General features: G+C 33.0%; 1 protein-coding gene across 1 annotated transcript; it reads right to left on the reverse strand.

The window, feature by feature from the left end:
• LOC139489753 (uncharacterized) lies at positions 1–27,605 on the reverse strand. Its single transcript, XM_071276522.1, has 8 exons — positions 27,499–27,605; positions 16,922–17,191; positions 14,685–14,954; positions 12,474–12,524; positions 11,614–11,664; positions 9,071–9,376; positions 4,106–4,177; positions 1–2,372 (listed from the first exon to the last, which is right to left on the reverse strand). Exons 1-8 carry the CDS (start codon positions 27,572–27,574, stop codon positions 1,441–1,443), a joined length of 2,028 nt encoding a protein of 675 aa, XP_071132623.1. The 5' UTR covers positions 27,575–27,605; the 3' UTR covers positions 1–1,440.
• Positions 27,606–27,648: the final 43 nt, after the last annotated feature.

Here is a 27,648-nt window from a genome sequence, read left to right on the forward strand (position 1 = left end):
TAAATTTGTACATCTTTATTAGTGCAAAGCTCCAGTAAATGTCAAATGAAACTCACATCATCGATATCAAATACTACATTATCAATGCAAATAAGGATAGAGTTTTACAAATCGATTGTACAATTGTATTATATGCAATATTAATTTATAAAAAAAACAGTAATGAAAATGTTGCACATTGTTTTATATATATAATCTCTCAAAAAAACTTTAAGGTATAAAAGAAAATAAGACTTTCCAAAAAATCTTGGCTATAAGACTTACAAAGGGAAAACGCTATAAAATAATTGACTTGTTAACTATTTTTCGTGTTTAAGCTTCCGGGGAGTAGGAGCAACCTCATATGGAGTATACATGTACATCCTTAGTAATTTTAATCAATTGTCATTCTTATGTACATCATATTGAAATATAGCATTTTTGTTTGCATGGCATAATTATAAGAACTTGTATTTATTAATAATAATTTATCATGCCCATTTTATATAAATTTTAATGTTTTATCAATGTTAATTTTTCAAATCTTTTTGTTTTAAAAGTTTTAAAAATGGGCTTTTATATTTTATTGTTAATACTTATATATGTATATGGAAATATATTGTAAAGCGCTTAGGGTAATTTTAATATTATATAATGCGCTGTTATAAATATTGTATAATAAATAATAAATAAATAATAAATAAACATAATATATAATTCAGAAACTGATGTCAAATGTCAAATGTCAATTGTGTATGCATGTATATCCAAGATGATGACCTCGGTTAAAAATACGAATTATTCAGATGAAATATTCAAATGAAAAGCAATGCATTTATGTCGTATTGGATATTAAGAGCATTGGACGTACTGAAAAGGTCAAAGTTTTTGTTAACTATATGAACAAGGGGACCAATGATTTTTTTTTATTTTGAAGATGCGCCACTCTGCTTTAATTCACAAACACAGAAAATAATACTTTTTAAGAATAACATACATGCACGCTTTCTCAAAAATATAATGAATCCCTATCGTACTTTGATATAGAACAAAGTATTTTGATATTTTACGAAAACACACTAAATACAAACATAATATTAAAAAATAAATGTGTTGTAAAACACATAAATCAGCAACAAGCACACACAAGGAATGCATCTATTTACTTTACTAGATAAAGGTTTATTTTAATTTTCTAACTAAATTGTATTTCTTTCTTAATATTTTCATAATGGCTGACAATTCATCGTCTATGTTGTATCACTATCTGTGATACAATGAATCATTTAGTATACAAAACCGTGCAATATATTGAAAGACTGCATGTTGTACATTTTTAATGCATATATAATGAATATATATTCAATAACCAATTCCATGTTTTGTTTGAACACATTAGTGTGGAGACTCTGTTGACGCATACACGTATTTATCTGATTCTTGCAGGTTAGTAGGAGATTGCTATTGGGATACCAGTAATGTTTGTTCTGTAGATTCATAAGTATGTTCAACTGAGGTTCGATTGGTTGATAATGATTCGTATTTGTTGCAAAAATTATCTTCCTGATCAGTTGAAATTTTAATGTCATGTGGTTGTGCATGTTCTGTAGACTCATATGTATGTTTGTCAGATTCTTGTTGCTTTTTCAATGATTCATATTGATTGGTATGGGTTGATTCATAGATATGCTTGTCTGAGTTTCTATTGGTTGATAACGATTCGTATTTGATGCAAATATGTTGGTCCTGTTCAATGTCATGTGGTTCTGTAAGTTCTGTAGACTCAAAAGTATGTTTATCAGATTCCGGTGGCTTTGTTAATGATTCATATTGATTTGTATGGATTGAGTCTGATTCATAAATATGTTTGTATGTGTTGGTTGACAATGTTTCGTATTTGTGGCAAATATTTTGGTCCTGTTCCATTGAAGTTTTAATGTCAGGTGGTTGTACAAATTCGGTTGATTCATAAGTATGTGTATCTAATTCCTGTTGTTTTGTTAATGATTCACATAGATTGTTTCGCATTGAGTCTGATTCATAGATATGTTCAAGCGAGTTTTGATTGGTTGACAATGATTCATTTTTGGTGCAAATGTTTTTGTTCTGTTTAATTGAAGTTTTAATGTTTTGTAGATGATGTTGTATAGTAGGAATTTCATTTCTTTTCTCATTTATCTTAATAATGCTAATATCTGACATTTCATTATAGTTTATTACGTTATAATTTGACGAATCGGTCCTCTCTGTTGTAGCTGTATTCTCTTGAGTTTGACATGGTTTAAAACTTTCGGCTGTCTTTTTTCTGTAGCAAACAATTAAGATGATCACTAAAGCAGCAACTATTGTGACAAACAGACTGAGTGCAGATACGATAGTCACATGGATACCAGCTGCAAAAACAATAAATAAGCCTGAATCAAAGACCATGTCAATTGTAAAAGAAAACGAGCCATAATGAATTCATGGAAAATGCATTTTCCAAGTTGTTCTGGCCTTATTCGGTAATAATATATTGATACACATTTCGTATTCAACCGAAACCAATACATGTTTTGTGTTGCACGCTTCCCTAATACCTTGGTAATGGTTATTGGTAGTCTGTCAGTAGGCAACCAGACAAGTAAAGTTAGTTGGTTACTCTATCAGCTTAACTAATTATAATTATTTCAGAGAATAGAAATTTTGAAAACTATTAAATGAGTGACCGAACAATAACATTGATGATGGAAATGGGGAATGTAGCAAAGATACAACAACCAAACTAAAGAGCAGAACACTTCCAAAGTAATGTTCGTATTTTTGTTTGTTGCTATTTTGTGGTTACGGCATTCATACAGCATGCAGCTATTGCTTTTGGCTTTGTTAATTTGCTTATGTTAAAGTTTGTGTTAACCGCTTTAGTTATTTTTCGTATATTAGAATTGTTTATTTAATACCAGTCGTTAAGTGCATATGTACTAGACTTTGTCAGTTACACTCAACAATATAAGCATATTGTTGTAAATACATGCAGAACAGTTTTAATTATATTTCAAATAGTAAAACATTTGTTTATCATAATACATGGATAGAAACCTATGTACCAGATTATTTATTTGATAAACGGTCAGAGACTTACTATTGTATTTATTTTGTAGGGTATCTTTTTATATATTTGTTATTATCCTGAAGTTAGTCCAGAAATAAAAGGAACCACCTTCAACAAACGTATTGTGTTTTAATAAGCCCTTGAAAGTGCTACTACAATAATATCAGTATTGTTTGACGTAAATTATACATAGAGGTTCTGCAAAAGGAAATCACGAATTCACCAACATTCCACTTGACTCTATTTTTAGAAAACGACATCTGTAACAAACACAAAATAATATCTACCTCTTTACAGGAAGAACCAAATAAAATTAAAGTTCCTAATATTATTGACTTCCGAAGCTACACAAAACTCCTTACAAATACAGATCTATTTCTTCTTCAAGCCATTGTTCAACTACTAAACTAGTGTACTTGGTACAATCAAATTTCTGGTAAATAAACTCATCATTGATACTAGGACTAAATTTAGTATATACGCCAGACACGCGTTTTGTTTACAAAAGACTCATCAGTGACGCTCGAATCCAAAAAAGGTAATAAATTGTTCAAATAAAGTCTTTGGAAATGGAGGATATAATTGCTTTTGGAGTGTAAAAAAATCGTTGGAAGTATTTGACAAAAAAAAATGTTTGATAAATTGCATGGTTATCTTGGGCATTTCGAATCTGTTCACAGTTCTGATTTTTCTACCGTATAGTAGTAATAATATATAAAAAAGAAAATAACTGTAAAATTTTTGAATAGTTAGGTTTATTAGAAATTAATTTGTTTCTTTATATTGTATATGGTTTGGATGTTGATTGTATCAACATTCGATATTTTGAACTGAAAAATCGCATTTGTTTTTGTGTGATTTATAACACCTTTCACAAAATATTATAATGAAAGTATATTTCAAAGTGATTCGTCAAAACCGAACTATACTTAGGACTTTCATCCGAATCATAACGCTTAAAAATATCCTCTATGCTAAAACCAAAAACATTATCTCGATCGTAGACAAGACTATGTTGTAATACGTATTACAAACCTATATTTGAAGATTCATTTGAAACCTTATCAGAAGAGGAATTCATGACACATTCTCCTGGTTTGTCTGTATCTAGAGAAGAAAAAGAAACATACCAAATAAATTCTACAGGCAAATGTGTGCCGTATAAAATTTGATTCGAAACTAATAATATAATAATAAGCATACAACTAGCTAGGCTGTGACTTTTAACATCTTACAAATCTTACAACAATTACCACATGCATATAACAGACAATCACATTAACAACTAGGCAAAATTAGTATACCGCTGGTCAATAGCAATAAATCGATTGGGAGAAAACAAATTCGAGTCACAAAACCAAACCAAGGGAAACACATCACCTATAAAATAAAACAACTGAACGACACTGAGCTTTTGTAGTAACATACTAAATAAATCTTTTAAAAAATTCCGAAAGCCGACAGTAGCTTTCCTTAATTTTGGACTCACCAATCGATCGTGTTTTTGACTTCGTTTCGTCTTCTAGATAAGGTTGAATTGTTTCAAGTTTTGATTATCTGCATTGTAAGAATATTGTCTGGGTGTGATACTTTTTTTATGGATCCGGTCCACTTTATCGAGTGCCGATCATTTTTTCAAGGAATATTACATATAATCGATTAACTGTTTACCGAGTATTATATTTTCATTCTTTGCAAATTTTGCTTACTTTATATTTTTTTAGCACAAACACAACTATTGCCTTTAGTACATTTGTCATTTCTGGGTCTATTATAGTAGTGAGAGATATTAGCAAGCAAAATCGAGGGAATTGTGCAAATGATGATACAAGCATGAAAATTACCACAAAGCATCATTATTATATACTTTTTAAGAATTAACTGCTGGCCTTTAAAAAAAAATGATTTTTTCAAGATGGCCACGGCCATTTTCTTAAATGGCTGGTTTTTTTTAGTTTGAAAATACTGATTTTTCTGGAAAACTTTTCGTTGAACTTCTTTTTAGTAAAAAACAATTACCAGGTACGATTGATACATTCCTTACATCACATATTAATTAAAAATGAATGTTTGACATATCTAGTATTTGCGCATGCGCTAAAATGTAACAAAATTCTTTCGAAAACATTTGAATTATTTACCATATATTTAGTGTTTTTGGATTTCTAATAATGTTATGAATTGGTTTAAAAACATTTTTCAAGGTTATGCTACACATGTGTTTAACACTTTTGCGCATGTGCAAACTATTTATAGACATTAAGAGCGATTTGTATGTACTACCAGGCAATTCTCAGGTATTCGATGGTTAAGGCGAAAATGTTGTTAATCCCGGAAAAACATCAATTGTAACTGCAGATCAGCCACTTTTTGAAATTCAGTAGGAATAGCCTGATTTGTACGGAAAAGAAAAGTGTATCGTCATGTTTGGTGAATTGCACATTGAAATGACTTGTTATAAAACTCTGGGTGATATATAGGGGATGGACATGTTGTCTTACTAAAGCCAATATTGCAACACCAAGAACGGCAGATTCTTTTTATGTATGTTCAAATGTATCTAAAACTAGACAGGCCCATCAGACAACCGCATGTAGTTTGCTTGAATTGTTAGTTTCAGATTATGAAAGCTTAACTCAGAGTATATAATTATGTCATGACTCTGTGGCGTTTAGTGATTTAAAAGACTGGTGTAAGGAAATAGAGTCATCTCGACCACATTTTAATTCCTGGCGTTCAATTATAAATTAAGAACTTCTTTTGATTTTGGTATTATGCTCATTTCATGAGTGAGACTTTGTACTTTTCAAACAGTCCATATAAAGCATGATAGCATATTGTTTTAGGTCTTGATCGTGTGAATTATGATCGATCGTTACCGACCCGTCTCCGAGATATGACTTCCCTTCCCGAACATCACCCACAGGTAGAGATGGACTTTGAAAATGATAATTTCACTGTAAGTAAGACCAGCACATTTCTTTCTTATAACACAATTGATCAGGCACAAACACAGAATAATGCAATTGTGAAGGGAGATATTGGTGCCATAGGATTAACCAAATATCACTTTTAGACAAATGGATGGTAGCTGGACCAGGAGTCAGTATACTAAAATATGAATTTGAGAGATCTAGTGGTTTGGGTCATTCTACAACAGACGAACGTCATAATGAAGACTCTACGAAAACACAAAAAAAAATCTTTAAACAGCTTTAAAGGATTTGCAAAGTGATGAACGAGTCTGGAAATTCATTTCTAGAAGAGTCGTTAAATTTGTAAAAAAAAATATTTAGGAAATTGTTGATTCGTAAACAGGTAAGATATGTAAATAAACTGCAAGATATTGGGTTCAAACAATACGAAGATCTTTTGAAGTAAATGCAAAATGTCTTTGTCAAAAACAAAGCTAGAAAACCTTTAAAATGATTGCGATATCTTTTCTAGACTTTTCATTTCTTGTCACAGTAGACAGTTTTACTTGGAATATTTCTTTATCCATAAAAAGTAAACTGCTCCTCCGTCTTTACCTCAGGATGTCACTTGAACTAGTGGTATTAAATCGCTGGAAATGGGTTTACTTGAAACATTCTGCGATTTTCTGATCCATTTCGGACGCATTTATCGTTGGTGGGGTAGCAATGGTTAATTCCAGGTCACAAAGTTGGGCAAAATATTTGATGATTAGACTAATGATGTCATACTGCCTTATATAACATCTTGCATCGATAAATATTCAAAAGTAGAAATGATGTTTACTAAAGGTTCTTGTGGCAGATGGAAAGGTGTTGGTTCTGGTAGAACACCAAGGGTTTGTAGTAGTGAAGATGACAATGAAACGAAATTTTTCAAGTTTCTTGATGACAACATTGCTTCGTGAGAGACTAATACAAATATGTATGTTACTCATGGTGAAAATATTCTTTGCAATTTCAATAAAGATACTTCATATCTATCCTCTTGTTATCATGAAGAAGCAGATACACGAATGTTTGTCCATGTTCGACATGATTATGAAAAGTGTTGTAAAATGTAATTTTAGGTAGTACTGACACATCTGTAATAGTATCAATAATTGCAGCAATCGGAAAATTAGGTAGAACAAATTGTAGATAGGTTATGGAAGGAATAACGACTTTTGATGGTTTTCTGTGCGTGACATATGAAATGCGTTTGGTCCTTGTGAAGCTGCTCCTACTTTCGTCCATGCATTCAGTGGATGTGGCACTTTGTCGAATTGTCGTGAGAAAGGGAAGAGGTCAGCTTGGTTAAAAATGAATTTTTTTCAGATGTAAAGGACGTTTTATTTTTTGGCTTAAGTATGAAGCGAGGCACGATGTGAATTGTTTGCCAGGAGGCAGCGGCATTGTGATGGAATTCCGTCTGCAAGAGGTTCTTTTCCAGAGCATACCAAAATGAGAAGTATATCAAGAAGAAGTTCTTTGGGCTCAGCCTGATTCATGTATTCGACAGGTACATGTATCAAGTCATAAACATTGGTATTGGATGAAAGAAAGAATCAATGACATTTGGAAACCAAAATGGACTTCTTTGACTGCTGTTGCATCCTTGTGTCATGAAAGTTGGAAATGCGGAGGCGAAAATCCAGCTGTGTTGGTAGCTGTAGATTCTACCGTTCTGGTCTTCCTTGTACGGGTTGTTGTATAGACAATTATCAGATAATTATAAGATAAGCAACCTGTCTTTCTAACCAAACTAGGCATTTAAACTTAAGAAAGAGTGTTATCACTTGTTAAGTTGATGGATATTACAAAAATATTTTCTACGTTTTTATCGCCATTTTTTAACCGGAAGTCACTATTTTTTTCATTTATGTGTTGTTTTGTCGATCTTAGGAACTGCTTTTAACGTTTTATCATAACTTACATTGGAATATACCTATAACACAACTTTCAAGGATTTACATCCCTTGTGAAGTTGCTTGAAAGTATAAAAATTGAAATTGTTGACTTTTTTGCCGGCATTTTGAAACCGGAAGTCACCTTTAGTTTCATTAATGTGTTGTCTAGTCGTAATTTAGAAACTGTCATTTACTTTTTTTTTTATCAAATCTAACATTGGATTTTACATATAACACAAATTTCAAAGGATTAACGAATTATTGCCAATTGTAATGATGCCATTTCCAAAATGTGTGGTGGCCATTTTAAAAAAAAATATTTCTTTTTCTGGCCAGCAGCGGATTTTTTTGAAGTATCATTAAGTCAACCTTTATACCAAATTTCATGCTTGTATTACGATTTGCACAATTATGTCCATAATATCTCCCACTATAGCTGAGCATGCAGTATCGTTTTTTTATTTTATTTTGGAAGGCCGTACAGTGACCTTAAGTTGTTAATTTCTGTGTCATTTTATATCTCATGAAGAATTTTGCTCATTGGCAACCATATCACATCCCATAATTGTAATTAAATCGAAACGTTTTATAACATGTCTAAATAACTCAAATTTTCTTTTTAACAGGAGATACAAAGTATTGCACTTTACTTGCACTTTACTTGCAAAAATGTTTAATATATTCTTCAGTTCTTGTTTAATAGAAAAACAAAGGTTATGTGGAATTCACCGAAGAGACAAACTCACAATATCAGTTCATGCACAGCCAAAACAAACCAAACAAAAAAGAGTAAATTAACACCACTGTTATTGCTGTTCTTCATTTCAAAGTCACAGTGACATCGTAAATATTGCCTCTTTTAATATGTTGCTCCATAACTATTATTTATTTTGATTTGCTTATGAAGAAACCAGTGAATTCTTGTAAGTTTTATTCATTGTTGCAATCTAAAGATTTGACAATTTTTCGGATGACCTTATATAAATTAACTTTGATGAGTTCCGGTTAAAAAAATCCTAAAAGAGCTTTGAAACCACTCGACTAAAGTATATTTAACTTTTATGTTTCATAGTAATACTATCGGTTCCTTAATGATAATTGACCAATATTAACATCAAAAATAGGCAACGTTTACGTACCTTCACAACATATGGCTCCAGCTACTTTTCCTATATTACAACCCTGTTCATCCTTCGTATAATTACACTCAAACAAGCTTGTTTCAAGTCCGCCACATTGCAGGGAATAAGGAGCAATCTTCAAGTTTTGTATGTTGTTCACAACTGTAGCTTTTCCTATCCAATTTCTGTTCAAAGATTTACAGAGCACTCCAGCATCGAAATTATCCCATCCTAGACTACACATGTACAGCGTTCCATTGAGTGATTGGTGATTGATTTCTATACGGTGTCCTTTATCAAAACTAAATACAGGCAGGTTGTCGTCTATAAGTAGAAAAACAAGCTTGAGGAAAACTGTGATATCTCAGACATACTTACAGCTCATGTAAGAATCCTTGGTTTTGATTGGTTGATTGCCAGTGAATTTTTCACCAATTTACTGTTATCAAATGAACATCGTTTTTTAACGCCGCCGGGGTATATGCAAAAAGGATATGCATTTTTTATCCTCTCTTCCGTGGTATTTGCAAAAAAAATACTCTATGCAACTGGTTGCTTGTAACGTCATGATCATCAATGCGTTTGTGATTGTTAACATTCCGAATGATTAAACAGATATAGCATGTTATTGAGGGGTACTTGCGAAACAGACTAGTCTTGAGAATGAATTTTCATCGCCTAAAGCCCCGGTCACAACAGATCGTACGATTGTTTGTCGTGGATGATCTATAAAATAATTGTTGTGGCGCTGTCGTGCAAAATGTCAAAAAAGTCTTTCGAGTGGTCACATCAGCTACGACATGTTCACGATGGTTCCATGATCGGTACAATACAGAAAAGAAAATAATTGTAATTGTACTGTCGTGGGTTTGTCGCAAGTCGGTCTAGTGACCGTCGTGCGACAGTTATGCGATAATTGTACGACAATCGTGAGTTGTTTGAAGCTATTTTTCAGGTTTTGATGTCAATGGATGCGCGTGTTACTGTCGTGTCACTGTCGCGACTCTCAACAAAAGCTCTGGAAACATATCAGGCTCCATACGCATGGATCCAACGAAATCATGGGCAGAATCCCGCTCCAACTCTTACATCATTGTACTATACTGCCCAACATCAGGAGCCTGTCGATCCATGGCCTAACCCACCAATGTCGGGCGTTTCACTGGTTTCTATACTGTTCACGGGCTTGAATCAACGCTAACATGTTACATGACCATATTTTGCTCTTGCTGTTGTCCGTCAACGCGCCTATTTAGCAGGGTCAAGCATAGTTGTTCTGATGAAATAGCCATCCTGTTTAAACGGTAGTCGGTATGTTTTTCCAAACATTCATTTCCATCGAATTGTATTCTTCTAAATACAACGAAAACATGTTGCACGACGAACGTACCACTGTCGTACGACGGACAATCAATGTTGTGCGATCATCGCACGAAATTTGGTTTATGTTTGACAATCGTGCTACCGTATCCCAAGTGTCTTGCGACAGTCGTGATATTGTTGTACGACAGCCGTGCGAATTGTTTGATTAAAATGCATTATATTGATACCTACGACAATGTGTTTATCGCACGACAGTCGCACGACGATTGTAAGACACTTTCACGACAGCCACAAGACAGTGACACAATAATGATCGTAGAGCAAAAAAGGTGCATGTCCAATTTTCGTCCCACGACACACGACAGCGCAACGATGCTCAAAATATCGTGTCGTGCGATTGTCGTACGACGACCACAGATGATCGGCGATGTAAACAAATTTCGTGTCGTGGCGCTGTATAGATGTGTCGCAGGTTCGTTGTGACCAGGGCTTTACGGCTCGCGAAATTTAACATTCTCTCGACTTGTATTTTTCGCAAATACCCCTCCTTAACATGATATATCAGTTTAAAATAACATTTCCTTTTAAATTATATATTTTGACAAATACTGCAAATAGTTCATTAACATAAGCATTTAAGTACATTTGTATCCTTACAACTTGTATGTACCATATTCTAAACAATCATATCAATACGACCAACAATGACCACGGACTGTTTTGTTTTAACCAATTAAGCATTCAGTATATAATTCTGCCGGGTAAAAATAATAAAAAAAAAAAACAACCATTATATTACCAATATATAACTATGTGTACATCGATGAATACTTATAGATAATCGTTGATCATCTCAACGAGAACGATTTTTCTCACATAAACCTTGTTTATCGCTATAATTTTACCTATACCGACGTTGTCAATTTCATTTCAGTTTCATTAGCAACGCCACGTACCTCCTTAGTCTCTAGCGATAATTTTCCATCTCAAGCGAGTAGCATGATATGAAAAAAAAAATTATTACAAAAAGAGATCAATGGAAAAATGCACAACATAGCGATAAAGGTATTTATCAGCTTTGAACTAGCTAAGGATATAAGTTAATTTTCCAGAATTGTAGTATTTGGTTGTACATGTTGTAAGATAGATATATTAATTTGAAGACGATTATTACATTTATATTATAGGACTGTTATTAACAATCTCATAGTTGAGATAAGAATTACATTTTAACTTACTTTCAGTAGTAGCATTTACAGCGGGGATTGTTGTAATATCTAATTCATGATCTGCAACGAAATGACATATTGTATTATAGATTTAAGTTGTATTGTCTATTAATAAGATAAAAGATAAAGCAACATAATCGATGCTTGTTAAAAGCACGATGCCATTCATCTCTGTACTAATCTGAACCCAACCTTTATAAACATGACATGAAGAAAATATCTCTTCAATCAATCAGAGTAATTTTGTACAGGATTCAGATACAGAAAAAAGTATTACCTCAACCAAACTGAACTACATTAAAATCAAATGTTTATTTGTTTACACAATTGATCAAAAATATTTATTATATGACTATAACAGTTTTGTTTAAACAGATTTATATATGTGTGTCTGACAAATGAAAAATATACAACATTGAATTTCAAATGGTTACAAAAACTAGAGAAGTAGAAAGAAAACAGACATAGGTGAAAGTGTTAAGGTTTATATCTATCTGTCAAATAATCGTCAGACCAATAAAACAACATATTTTGTGGTTACACAATGTACAATCCAGAAAAAAATAATTTTTTTTAGGCAAATTACAGTTTTTGGTTTATGTTTCATCATTAATATTACTATAGTAAGAGAGAAATTAAAATGACAAAATGGTTCAGCAGAGTAAGATATATAAATAAGTAAATTGTCTGAAACTGAAATTAAGGTGAGCGAAATCAGGCTCTCGTGAGCCTCTGGTTTGTCAAATATTATGTTTATGGTATAAGCAGAAGAAAACAGATCATCGTATGTTATATCTGAAGTGAAAACAAGATTGAAAACAAGATTGAAAACAGTCATGAAAAACACTATACAATACAAAACTATTAACCTGATGATGTGCTTTGATGTATTGTGTCTGTAACTGGGGACTCGTTTTGTCCTGAAAAGGAAGAAAAACAGATTATCAGTGATGACTCTTCGAAGAATAATATCATGCAAATGAGACAAAAGAATCAAAAAAGTTGCGTTAGCCTGACATATGAAGACAATAATTCACTTGTTTAATAAAATATGTGATATCCATAACGTTGCATATACCAATATTTTGACTATCTTACCTATTATGTCTGTTTTGTTCAATGCCTGGTTGTATATCTAATGGAATTTGATGCGACTGTCATACATATGAGAGGTTCAGCGCTATGTAACCAGGTTCAATCCACCATTTTCTACATTTGAAAATGCCTGTACCAAGTCAGGAATATGACAGTTGTCGTCCGTTCGTTTGATGTGTTTAATCATTTGATTTCGCCATTTTATTAGGGACTTTCAGTTTAGAATTTCCTTCGGGGTTCAGTATTTATGATTTTACTTTTTGCATTACAACGATTGGAGAACGCACCAGTCGTCAGTCATTGACTTTGTTTAACATAAGAAATCATGTGCATGACAAAATGGTAACATATAAAGAGGAACCACAAAGACCTGATTTTTACAGTAAGTACTGATAAAGACACTTTTCAAAGATTATTAGGAATTAGGAATTAGTTTGTTCTAATGACATTTAAATATATGTAAATGTCTATGGATCGTATCTGAATAACGATTTTAAAATGAAAATCGCCGTAAAAATGCGAAGAGATATCTGTGTTGTTGTTAGATTTCTAAAGATATAACAAACTTCCAAAACAGTCGTTATCTTTCAATCAGCTTAATTTTGGTCTGGAGCTGGCATTTCAGTAACTGCTCGTGGTCTTTTGTTAATTTATGTATCCTTGTCATTTTCCTTTCCATGTTAGTGATTTACCGAATTAGACTATTTATTGGGTTTGTAAAAACATGAGCAAAACAACGGGTACTACATGTGGAAGCAGGATCTGCTTACCCTTCTCGTGTACCTGAGATCAACCCCAGTTTTTGGTAGGGTTCTTATTGCTCAGTCTTTAGTTTTCTATTTTGTTTCTTGTATACAATATTTGTCTGTTTGTCTTTTTATTTTAGCCATGGCGTTTTAAGTAAACACCTTCTGATGAATCTTCGTAATATCATTAAGAAAATTATTGATCATATGTTTGAATATTAATTTAATATATAATAAATTTAAAACAAGTCTGATATCATGAACACCTGTATAAAAATTGACCAAAGGATCTCAAACATTTCACAATACTTGATTATCAAAATGTCGACAATCACAATCATTAAATTAAATCTTAATTGTTATCCCAATCAAGTCCCGATAAGTTACCAAACAAATGCATGCTTTTAATCACTGGTAGAGGTTTTAACCAAATGCTATTTTCATAAAGATTTGTCTACGGATAATTATATTGTATTTAAGTGAGGTGATTAAATATAACTGTTAAATTAGATAGTGAGAGTAATTTTGATCAGCAAACACATATACCATTATCTTCACTGCTAAAAACTTCTATTCAATTATTTCAAAAATAAGCTGTATTACAAAACTAAGAGTGCATTTCTTTCTAACCTAAATTATGTAAAAGTTGTGTGGCGTTTTTACGTATATGAATCAGATATGTAATACAACTTAGAATGGAAACTGTAAATGTGTCAAAGAGACAACAACTTGACCAAAGAACAGAAAAACACCCCAAAGCTATCAATTGGCCATCAACACAACAAGAACATCCCACACCAAGGGGTGGGCTTTAGATGACATCTAAACTAACAAGTGTCCTATTTTAGTTAAAATGAACGTCACACATAACTCCATAACCCAAAAATGAACTGCAATTAAAAAAATACAACACTCAAAAGAGCAAGAGGCTCCGCCCTTAGGATAGGCGCAACAATTGGCGTTGTTTCGTGAAAAAGACTGGTACACACGTTTATTATGTTCCAGCTTGTATAACAAATTGCAAATACCTAATTATATGTGGTTATATAATAACACCGTTGACAAAACAATAACAGCAGTATACCAGTGTTAAAAATTCATAAATCGATAGAGAGAAGAAAGTAATGCTTATGGTGTTTTGGATATTTCTTCCATAATCATTGGTTGAAACTACCGAAACACATGTTTATTGCTGCCGTTTTAACATGACGAATCAATATAAATATGTATCATGCTTACCTTGACATGCATACTGAATGCGAGCAAATCTTTTATGATAAAGACAAGAGGTCTTAGTTTCATCAGATATGCAACTCCGTTTTTCATCACAGAAACCTTTAAGTGTATTTGAAGCACACTTTGTGTCAATCATATCACAGCTATTTGGCGTGCTATAAAACATGGCACCTTTAAAATGAATATAGTAATCAGAAGGACAATTAACCTCTGTTAACGTATTCGCACAGGTCTCTACGGGAGAAGGATGTCTATTTCTCTGCCACCAACCTCCTGAAGATAAATATAAAAAAAATGATTCGCGAATCATATTGCATCCATCATGTTCATGTTTACAAAACAAACCTGAAAGATAAGGATCATCAATAAATACATTCAATTGAAGTTATATGAAAGTTCTTTGTCCAAATCAAGCCATTAAAAATACATCTGTACACATTTCAGTGTAAGGCTGTGAAAACATTCAGGACGTCAACACTGAAAGTATTGCCCTTTTCTAAGGGAAATGCAGATGTTTAAAATCTAATTTCAAAAACATTTCTCTGATGTTGTAAAAATCAAGATGATTTGTTATTAAGTTAACAACATATTGGTAATGTTTGGTGGACGTATTGGTATGCGAACAAATTGCTCTCCACTCGCAAATCTATACCTTATACCTGCTTGACCTGACTCAATTCATTTAGTATAAGATCTTTTCCAGAAGAAGGAAAAACAGATTCCGTCATCCGCAATCCATCGTTCTGTTATAAAAATGTTTACAAACTATAAGATTTATGTTTAAAGGGATTAACTCAACAGATCAACATAATACACACATATCAACTAATAAAAACATAACAAAATTAAAGTCCTTGCAGTTACTAAATTTAGGTACAAAACAGTTATTCTAACACAGTAACAATGTAATAGTAGAGTTAAAAATGTATACATTGATCGTATTGGTGATGAATGGGAAAAAATCTTATAAAAACTTAATTGGTGACTAATCACTGACGCACGAATCAAAACAAGTTAAACGGGCTTAATAAAGTAGAAATTTATAAATCATTGACAAACCAAAATGCAACACGGAACACAGCTAGTTAGTGCCAATGTTTAGCTCAATGAATTAAGAATAGATCTGAACATTTTCAATGATTGCTTGCCATTTCCTTGCAATATTTATATTTCACGTGTCCTGAAATTTATTACTGACAACGATGCCTAGGTTATTTTCTCGGAGCATTGCGCTTTAACTCCAAAAGTAAAGTTCAATCTGCATCCTGATCTAATTCAGATGACCTTCGGTAATTTAGCTGAACACAAACCTATTTTGGGGGTATAGTTAATATTAATAGATATTTTGTTTTATTTACATACGGTTCCATTATGTATAATTGTGATCTTTTTGTTACATCTCATAGAGACACAACTAAGAAATTTCTAAGTAAAGGTTTAAACTCGAAGAAGTCAGAGGCATATAATTGTTTAACATGTACCACAGCAGCATATGGTTTCAGATTCACAAACAGTATAAGTGCATGAGAACTTTCCGTTCTACGGAATAAACATTTTAAGCCGTAAAATGAGTTCCTATTGGCATTTACATCGTCTTCATTTTAAGAGGGGCAATCTATATGTTTATTTTGCTGCCAGATTGGTTTCGATTGGATCCCAATAACTCTTGTTTATGGTATTTACAAAGGAAACACAGACGTTTATGACTCATAGTTTTTATCAGCATCAAAACAAGTTTGCACTACTTTTTAAAAATATACACATATTTGCACTTGTTGACAAATGTTGCATCTCTTAAGCTGCATGCGTTTTTGATTTATTATAGATCTTGATATGATCGCTAAAAAAGGGACAATTATTTCACAATGTATCATGAAATATCACAATGCCTGTACATTTTTTTTAGATAAACCATGGTACATATAAACGAAACTAATCTTTTTAGCATGATTTTGATAAAGACAATTTGAAAGCAATGCCTATTAACAAATAACAAAATTTAATATGCTTAAAGTTCAACATCTGATAAATCATCTTAAATGTGTTATTTTGTTATACTTTTATCATCGTGATAGCTCATGGATTTTTATAATTTGTAGATATTAGTTGCAATATATCAATATATCATATAACATGTACCCAACATCTTGTACATGTTGTATAAAATAGACAAATTTTAAACAAATATTTCAAATTATTTGCATTTGTATATTCTTTAAGTTCCAGTTTTAAATACTCACCAGAACACGTAAAGGATACTGTTACACGTATTGGGGATCTCTCGCAGCTATAATTAGACAAAATGTCTAAAACTGGAAGTGTACAATTATTTTGTCCAAGACAATGGTCATTAAAGAATGTATTTATATTTGAGTGACACATTGCTCTGTTGTCGGCATTCTGACATGAAAATTCGCCGTAAAGAATTGATTTCCAAGTTATTGTTTTGTTTTCTGGACAGAAGACTTCTGCATTTCCCGAATTTTCACATAAGGTTACGTCTAAAAGTTCTACAAGTAAATGAGAAAAATATCATATCAGCATGTACATTTACGCTTGAGAAATAATTTTATTGCCAAGTGTCCTGTGTTTTGCAGTCTCATAACCGAAGTTACCCCAAAAAATCAACTCAAATGAAGGTTTACAGATTGTGTTCTATTGGTTTATTGTTTATTGCTAATTCTGGACAAGACACTTTTGCATATTTTTGTACAAAATTTTCTCATTTAGCTGCTTCTTAATTTCTACAAGTAAAAAGATAAACATCGTACTAGTATGCTTATTAACAGTTACGTATAGTTTTTAAATGTGTGCTAACTTACGTCTTCTTAATTCGGTTCTTTTGAATTTTGTTTTCGGGAGCTGTCAAACAATATCAAGTTGTTAGAATATAAATACCCTTCCGGAGCATATGATATTACCTTCAGTTAGTATACGTACAAACAAATGTAGTAGTGGGTTTTTATTGCTACATGTAAGTCTTAGATTAATAATAAGGTATCTTAAAAACCCTAAAATGCTTCAAATGCCAGAATATTGTAGGATGTTTTTTCGTTTATTCCTTGATAGATACATGTACCAGAGAAATTAAACTGATAATCGCAAAAGGCTACCTACTGCTCAGATGTCAAGGCTTTGGGTCGATTTGATTGATAATATACTTTTTATTAACATTCTACGACGAAAACATACCAACCATCAATGATTGGTGCTTAAAAATATGGATTTAAAAGAGTGGTTTTTATGTATTTCTAATTGCTGTTTCCTTCTGAAAAAATATTGATCGCATCCGATGACAAATTACAATTGGAACAATATCAAACCTATTGCATGCTTATATTTCTATATATGAATACTAAAAGAACAAGTGAATCTTTATAAACTTCTATATAACATTTCGCTCTAAGACTTTAAGTTCATATTAACAATAGTTATCATATCAGATACTTTTCAATGCATTAAATTTTAATATACATTAAGCATGCATATACCTAGACCAGATAAACGCTGCGATCAATTTTATTTGATACTAATTATGTCAAAATGTTCTTGAATGGGCAGAAGCTGTCAAATCCAAGTTCCCGGATAATTCTCATATGTCGTGTATGTTAGAAACGTATATTCTTATTATAATTACAATGTAGTCTATAAAAAAATTAACAAGCAGTTAATCGGTAATATACACATCAGCATTCCGTGTGTATTTTAGTCTCCGACAGTTATGTATTCCGACAAAAACATAAATATTAATATATAGCGACCACGTGCAATAAGATTATTCTAGATGCGTTTGATTTCATGCTATATCTGTATCAGAATAATGTGTGTGGATCGAAGTCATCAACGAAATGTTTCACCCTTGTTTCATTTTCCATGTTTACCATATTTTCCTTTTAATAGCCGAACATTCCTAGCACATGTGAGAACCATGTATAGCTAAAGGGTTAAACTAAGTTTTACGAAAGTACGGATTATCATGTGATCGAAATATGCACTGGCAAGTCCATTATACATCACTGATATTTTTTAATCTTATTCTGACTAAAATTCCGTTTTCAACAATACTTGAAACACAATATTTGTATTTTAGATTTGTGTCCAAGTCGTAGCTAATGTCCTTGACAATGAAGTTTTTCGAAGTAAAGATCCCCAAAACACGATTATATTCTCTTGTTGAATGTATCTTATTTGGTCAAAGGCAAATACAACCTTTTTAAAAGTCACGTACCATCCTCTTTCATCCATCAAATTTTGAAATGAAATAAAAGCTTTAAACAGATTAAAAAACTTAGTTCACAATATACAATCAGTTTTGAATACAATAATAAGTGAGTCAAGTGAATTTTATATTAATTCATAATACTTACGTAATTGGAAATTACATTAGGATTATCTCCCCCTAATTAGTATTCACACCGCCGATCGCGCTTTAAAATATCAATAAAGCGCTCAGGTATATCGACTCCCACCACGCATGCGTGATTCCCCAGTCTTCTTCTTCGGCGAAAAGTGTTCACACGCTTTATTTTTTCCTCTCGGAAATGTAACTTTTTTGATTTATATATCGTGTATTTTCAAAGTTTAATTTTAAGTTTTGAGATAGACGCTTTTCATTGTCAACATGGCAGAAGCTTTCATTACGGCCATTAATTCGGCAAGTGAAGAAGCAAATTCTCCTAAAGCTACTCCGTCTCGCTCTGATAGTAAAAACGAGAAATCGTCAGGTAAACAGACCGGAAGTCGTAAAAAGACGACAAGTTAGTCTCGTAAAGCTAGCAGCACGTGTGCTAAAGAAGTATCAGAGGAACCGGAGACAATGTCAACAACAGGTTTGTCTGTAAACATAGAAAATGAATTGAGGGCAGAAATTTCTAGTGTCAAAGAGACCGTTAATTCGGTGAATTCTCGAATGGACATTTTTCTACCTCTTTTCGAGAAGTTCGTTTCTCAAACTGTCACTTCAGGTGGACAAATAGAAACGGACAGAGAAATTGCCACTTCAGGTGGGCAGAACATTTCTCAGGACTCGAGGGACATTGCCACGTCAGGTGGGCAAAATTCTCTCAGACATGCTAGTGTTGCAAATCATGATAATGGCATTGATGATGCAATTTCCCTTCAACCGGATAGAGACGAAAGAAGGGGTCTTGATTTAGATTTAGATTCTGACAATGAATCCCAACATTCTTCTGTGAAAAACAGTACACACAACCGTTTTCAGAGATATTCGGTAGTTGATAAGGACTGTCTTGATACTGAAAATGTCAGTAGAGATATCCTTGGTGACATTTTTGGTGAAGATGCCAAAACTAAACCAGACAAATCTGAAGCTGGTATTGTTCTGGATCAAAGTCAGATTAATATTTTGAATCAATCATGGCACTGTGATAATCCTTTATTATTGTCAACCTATAAAGAGGAATATAGGGCTAGTTATCCAGTGAGTGATAAATCAGCTGATATTCTTAACTTACCAAAACTAGATGACATTACTCAAACTTTACTGTGTAAACGACATGGTCCTAATGCTGGTAAAGCTCATAATAAACTTTTTTCTAAACCCGAGAAAATTTTTGAAAATATGGCTTTCAAAGGTCAGTCAGCAGCTAGAATGGGTTTGATTATAACGGCATACATGCAACAAGCCTTGGGTTCATTAATGGAAAAACTCAATGATTCTGAACCAAATATTGATTTACTTGTACAAATGGTCAAAGACATTTTTGCCATGTCAGTGAAATCTATGGATCAAACAGCTAGAACAGGTGCATTTCATCATCTGATCCGTAGGAAAGCTACTTTGTTAGATACAGGTCTAAAGGACATAACTGAGCTTAATGATAAGTTTTTATCTCTTAAATTGTCAAGTGATGGTGTTCTTGGGAAAGATTTTGAAGAGAAACTGAAAAATCGTACAGAGACAAACAAACAAATCAAAGATTTACTACCAGAGTTAACTCGTAAATCAGCTACCTCAACTTCAAGTTTTAAGAGGAAGAGTGCTATCATTCATACTAGCCAAGACACTAATGGTCCTAAAGTAGCTAAAAATGACTTTTCCAATTTTCGCATTCCTAAGGTAGCAGCTAAACCTAGTGAAAACAAAGGTGGATTTAAACCTAATTTCAGACGCTTTGGTTCTGGTAGAAAAGAGGCTGATGGTGAAAAGAAAGGTTCTTTTCGTGGCAATGGTAGATCTAAATGACTACAAAAAGCAGGTAAATATTTTATGTCAGAATCCAGAGATACCTGTAGGAGGTCGTTTAAAACTTTTTTGGCAAAATTGGGCAAAAATAACAAACGACAGTTGGGTTTTAAAAATAATAAAAGAGGGTTACAAATTGGAATTTTCGGGGAAAATCCCAAAAACAGGAATAAAGAAAACAAATGTTCCTGCGAAAGATTTACCTATTCTGTTAACAGAAATAGATCAACTTTTTGGAACAAACGCTATAGAAAATGTACCTGTAAAAGAAAAAAACTACGGTTTTTACAGTATGTTTTTTCTAGTACCAAAAAAGACAGGCGATTTGAGACCTGTCATAAATTTAAAACCTCTGAACAAGTGTCTCCAGAAAAAACACTTCAAAATGGATTCTCTAAACAGTGTCTTAAACTTAGTACAAAAAGGAGATTGGGCAATTTCTCTAGATCTGAAAGATGCTTATTTCCACATACCAATTCACGAAACACACAAAAAGTATCTAAGATTTTGTGTCAACAATCAGTGTTACCAATTTCTGGTGCTGTGCTTCGGCCCAACATCAGCACCACGAATTTTCACAAAAGTGTGTTCTGTAGTGGCAGCTCATTTACGAGCCCAAAATATTCGTCTAGCAACTTATCTAGACGATTGGTTTTTGCTAAATCAGACCAAAAAAATGCTGATTTCAGATCGAGAGAAAACGCTAAAACTCCTAACAAATTTAGGATTTGTAGTAAATCTAGAAAAGTCAAGCCTAATTCCAACACAATCAATAACATACATAGGAGCACTGTTTTCTCTAAAAGAGGGAATGGTTCGTCCTACATCAGAAAGGGTGTCAAAACTCCTTTCTGCAGTAGAACTTATCTTAAACAAGCAAAATCAAGCAACAGCAAGAGATTTTCTACAATTATTAGGTATTATGGCTTCATGCATAGAATTAATTCCAAATGCAAGACTCTTTATGAGACCAATTCAGTTACACCTCCTTTATCATTGGAAACCAGTTTGTCAAAATCTAGGAATAAAAATTCCTTTTTCGAAACATCTAAAAGGTCACCTCAGATGGTGGTTAAAAATAGAAAATTTGGTCATAGGCAGATCAATAACACCTTGGGAAACGTCAATAACAGTAACAACAGACGCATCAAATTCAGGGTACGGAGGTCACATCAACAACAGTCTCATAGTTCAGGGTACATGGTCAGTAGAAGAAAAACTTCTCCACATAAATTCTTTAGAAATGGAGGCAGTTTTTCTTACTGTAAAACATTTTCTCCCAAATTTGATAAACAAAAATGTTCTTATTCGGTCAGACAATTCAACCGTTGTTCGTTACATAAACAAACAAGGAGGCACTCGTTCTCCTCAGCTGTGTATGAGAACTTGGAAACTTTGGCAATTAGCGCTAGAAAATCAAATTTTTCTGAAAGCTGCACACATTGCAGGAAAAAAGAACATTCTAGCAGACCATTTAAGCAGGGTAAAAATTCAACCAACGGAATGGTCATTAAACAAAGAGATAACACATGCAATGTTTCAGATTTCGGAGACACCTCACATAGATCTTTTCGCCTCTGCGAAAAATCGACAAACACAGATCTATTGCTCCTGGAACCCAGACCCTCAGGCTTATGCAATAGATGCTCTAACAATTCCTTGGAACAACATGTATGCATATGCTTACCCTCCAATTTGTCTAATACCAAAAATACTACAACACATGACAAAGTACAATTGTCAGTTAATTCTAATAGCCCCACATTGGCCGAGCAGACATTGGTACACAAATCTTCTGAAGTACATAATAGATTATCCAAGAGGGAGGATCTATTACACCAGCCAAAAACAAACATATTTCATCCAAATCCAGCAGTATTCAATCTGACTGCATGGTTTTTATCGACAAACAGTTTAAAGAGAAAGGTTTTTCTAAAGAAACTAGAAAATTACTCAGAGCCTCATGGCGCTCTGGGACTCAAAAAGATTACTCTGTCAAATTTCGAAAATTCAATAGCTGGTGTAGTAGACGGGAAATTGATCCCTATAGTGCCTCTTTGACGGAGGCGGCTGAGTTTTTGACATATTTATTCTCAGAAGGTCTTCAGTATAGAACCATAGCTGGTTATAGATCTATGTTATCCTCATTCCTAGCTCCAATTGGGAAAATTCCAGTAGGACAACATCCTTATATAACTCGTCTTATAAAGGGTGTTTTTAACTCGAGACCTCTTTTACCTGAATGGGACTTACCCTTAGTTTAAAAAAAATTAAAACAAGCACCTTTTGAACCAATGAAACATGCTCATTTGAAGTTTATTTCTTGGAAAACTGCATTTTTAATTGCAATTACTTCTTTCAGGAGATGCAGTGACTTACAATCTTTGTGTATTGGAGAAGAGTCGATTGTTGTGCAGAAGAAAGGGGTGACTTTTGTTCGCCATGGACTATCAAAACAGGATAGACCAAAACATTTTGGCAGCAAGATTTTTATTCCGTCTTATCAATCAGATAAATTATTAGATCCGAAGCGGTCTATTTATTATTATTTGAAGAAAACTGCACCTTTTAGAAACTCTGACAGTGAGTTTGAGAACAAGTTGTTTTTATCTTTTATTGAACCGCATAAACCGGTTACATCACAGACTATTTCGTCTTGGATTGTTAATGCAATTAAATGTGCTTACAATGAAAAAGACAAAAAATTTCGTGCTCATTCTACAAGAGCCTTGGGCCCATCTTGGGCACTTTTTAACGGCGCATCTGTGAAGTCTATTATGGACACAGCAGACTGGACAAAGGAATCAACCTTTACTCGTTTTTATTTACGTCACATAGATGTTTTAAATTCTGTGTAAATAAGAATTTTGTATATATATGGAAGAAAATTCTGAAAAAAAAGAAAAAAAAAAAAAAGGAGAAAAATTTATAGAAAATGGAAGAAAAAATTTTAACTGTATAATGTTGTGTTATTTATATCTGAACTGATGTGAAGAAAATACAGTATACAAAGTACAGAAAGATTCTTCAGCTGTGGATAGCTTAGAAATCTCCTAATGTAATTTCCAATTACGTAAGTATTATGAATTAATATAAAATTGGGAAATTTGTTCTCAAATTTTAATTTTATGATAGAATAATACTTACGTAATTGGCTCCCACCCACCTCCCCTTTTGAATCTTTTTTGGTGAACACTTTTCGCCGAGAGAGACTGGGGAATCACGCATGCGTGGTGGGAGTCGATATACCTGAGCGCTTTATTGATATTTTAAAGCGCGATCGGCGGTGTGAATACTAATTAGGGGGAGATAACCCTAATGTAATTTCCAATTACGTAAGTATTATTCTATCATAAAATTAAAATTTGAGAACAAATTTCCCAATTTTTCATATACCTTACATAATGTTATGATCATTTAATAATTATACTTTGTGTCTATGCATAATAGATCCTACAGCAGACTATATTCAAGCTAAATTTGCCAACGATGTAAAAACAAACCCTCCGTATTTATAGTAATATTTATCTACCTAGGTATAGGCAGATGTGGTATGAGTAACAATGCGACAACTCTCCATTCGATTAACAATGTATAGGTCAAGCTACGACCTTCAACACGGAGCCTTGGCTCACACCGAACAGCAAGCTATACAGGGCCCAAAGAATTACCAGACGAGTGTAAAACAATTCAAATGGGAAAACCAACGGTCTAATCTATATTAAAACGAGAAACGAGAAACACCTATGAACCACAATCACTGAACATACTTTCATATCTTTTTACAAGTCTAGCTTTTTTGAAAATTATAGTTATTGTTGACATGTTATAATAAAATTTTAGTGGTTGTCGTTTGTTTATGTGTTACATATTTGTTTTTCGTTCCTTTTGTATATAAATAAGGCCGTTAGTTTTCTCGTTTGAATTGTTTTACATTGTCATATCGGGGCCTTTTATAGCTGACTATGTGGTATGGGCTTTGTTCATTGTTGAAGACCGTAAGGTGACCTATAATTGTTAATGTTTGTGTCATTTTGGTCTCTTGTAGACAGTTATCTCATTGGCAATCATACCACATCTTTTTTTTTATATATGTAACAAAAAAGATCTGACAAATACCTTGATGTAATGTGGATCAATGTGATATACTTGCATTGTGTTACCTAGAAAACATACCAGTGAAATAAATCTACACACTAACATTATACATACTAGAAGACACTCGTGAAATCGCTGGTCCGTGACTGAATTAAAGTATATAACTATGTGTAAGCCTTATTTTAGCCTGGATATTTAGTATTGATATTATCATCTGATAAAGTCATGCTGATTATAAGGTGCACAGTATTCTCTACTTTTAAAAATCTTTCTGTTTGAAACCGTCGACCTGGTACTTATCAATTATTGTTAATATTAACAATTTGAAAAACAAAAGGGCCTGGAATGGATTTTTTTTTATTTATCAACAGCATTGTCCAATATTAGTTATAAATAATGTTGAATTCTTTGTTTCGCTGTTTTGTGTCATGCCGGCTAACAATTGGAAACTGTACCTATACGCCTTATTTTAAGTCTAGAATTTTAGTATTCGTATTGTCACCTTTTAAAGTTATAATAATCAAAATACTACTATAGGAAACAATGTGACAAGGATAAAATTTAGTAATGTAATCCCTATGATTATGACCCGTGTATATAGCAAATCCTAAATACACCGTTTTGTGGTGCGCCTGTCAGATGCGGAACGTACAGATAAGGTATAGGTAACAGATGAATATACTATTGGTATCGGTATCGGATTCGACCCGGAACTTGTTAATTATTGCCAATACTAATTATGTGGAAAACAAAAGGGTCTGGAGTGGGATAATTTTTATCAACACCATTCTCCTATATTAGCTATATATAAAGTTGAATTCTTTGATTTGTCGTTTTTACCCCATGACGACTGACAAATTGGACCTCTTTATTTTAGTATTATAGATACATCGAAAGGATCTTTTTGTCTGCTTAAACGTTTTAAAATAGGAAACCAAATCTGTACAGATATATGTTGAAGGGAGATTATTATAAACGATTTTCATAGAATAATTATCCAAAAAGGAAATAACTGTAATCGAATAGGTTTTTGATTTAAGACACAAAGTAAAACGTATAGACTTCTCATACGTTCAGGTATTTCACATCCAATTTTTTTGGAAATATTCTTTATAAAGCACAAAGGTGTCAGTATTCACCTCAAAAACTTACAAAACCTTTGAATAGACTTATTAAGAATGGATATAGTTACGATACTGTTGTCAGGTCATTAAAGATTGCATATTTTGGCGTTAATATTGATTCACTTATAGGGTCTTTGCATCGGAACTAAACACATTTTTTTCAAAAACCAGTTGTTGGCATGACACGGGTTACGTTCTTCTCATATATGTTATGATGGTATGATACTAAACCCCTAACGGGAAGGATTGTGCCTGATGTTCATATGATGAAATCATAATCTTTCAGTCAGTTCAATTGAAGTCTGGAGCTGGCATGTCAGTTAACTGTTGTTATTTATGTATTATTGTCATTTTGTTTATTTTCTTTGGTTACATCTTCTGACATCAGACTCGGACTTCTCTTGAACTGAATTTTAATGTGCGTATTGTTATGCGTTTACTTTTCTACATTGGTTAGAGGTATAGAGGGAGGGTTGAGATCTCACAAACATGTTAAAACCCGCCGCATTTTTGCGCCTGTCCCAAGTCAGGAGCCTCTGGCCTTTGTTAGTCTTGTATTATTTTAATTTTAGTTTCTTTTGCACAATTTGGAAATGAGTATGGCGTTCATTATTACTGAACTAGTATATAATTGTTTAGGGGCTGAAGGACGCCTCCGGGTGCGGGAATTTCTCGCTACATTGAAGACCTGTTGGTGACCTTCTGCTGTTGTTTTTTTCTATGGTCGGGTTGTTGTCTCTTTGGCACATTCTCCATTTCCATTCACAATTTTATAGCTTATCGATGTTACAATGTTTTAATATAAAATGAAGGAATGGGATCCATTTAAATAGGAGTGGAACCAGGTACGCAGAAGGGTAAGGGACTCCTCGTATGCATGCGCTTCATCTATCACGTGAAACCAAATTCAATCAAAATATCGCTATAGGGAACTTGTTAACGGGAGTTCAACGAAACATAATAACTCAACACAATGTCAAGGTAAACATTTCAGTTGGTTTGGGAATCAAATAAGGCAATATGGATTTATTTTAAATGAATTTCACCTTTTGCCATTCTTATTGACATCAGTTTATATCTGAATCATTTTTAAATTCTTATCTTATAACGCATAGTACCAACAAGTATTTTCACAACTTACTACAATACAGAATTGACCTTGCTTGGACACTTTGTATGGCACCATTTGTTCTAACCGGTCCGATTTTTTTTTAAATGTTAAAGCACATGGTACGTATACGCTTTACAATAAACATGATAAATACTTCATCAATTTAGTTATGTACCAGGTAAAATGCAGTTGTATATACAGACAAACTTATTTAGAACACAAATACAGGTGTATTTTATATAGAAGACGTTATCATCTGGTCAATATGTATGTTCTTACCGGATTCTCCCGAAACAAACACAATTGTATATTCTAAAACAAACCAAACAACATTGCACATTCGTATTTTTCCCATCTTTGTAACAAGTGTACACAATATATAGAAATGAACTGTAGTGTACGAACAAGGAAATAGAAACATCATATACA

This window comes from Mytilus edulis, chromosome 9 (genome assembly GCF_963676685.1).
Source record: "Mytilus edulis chromosome 9, xbMytEdul2.2, whole genome shotgun sequence".
Taxonomy (NCBI): domain Eukaryota; kingdom Metazoa; phylum Mollusca; class Bivalvia; order Mytilida; family Mytilidae; genus Mytilus; species Mytilus edulis.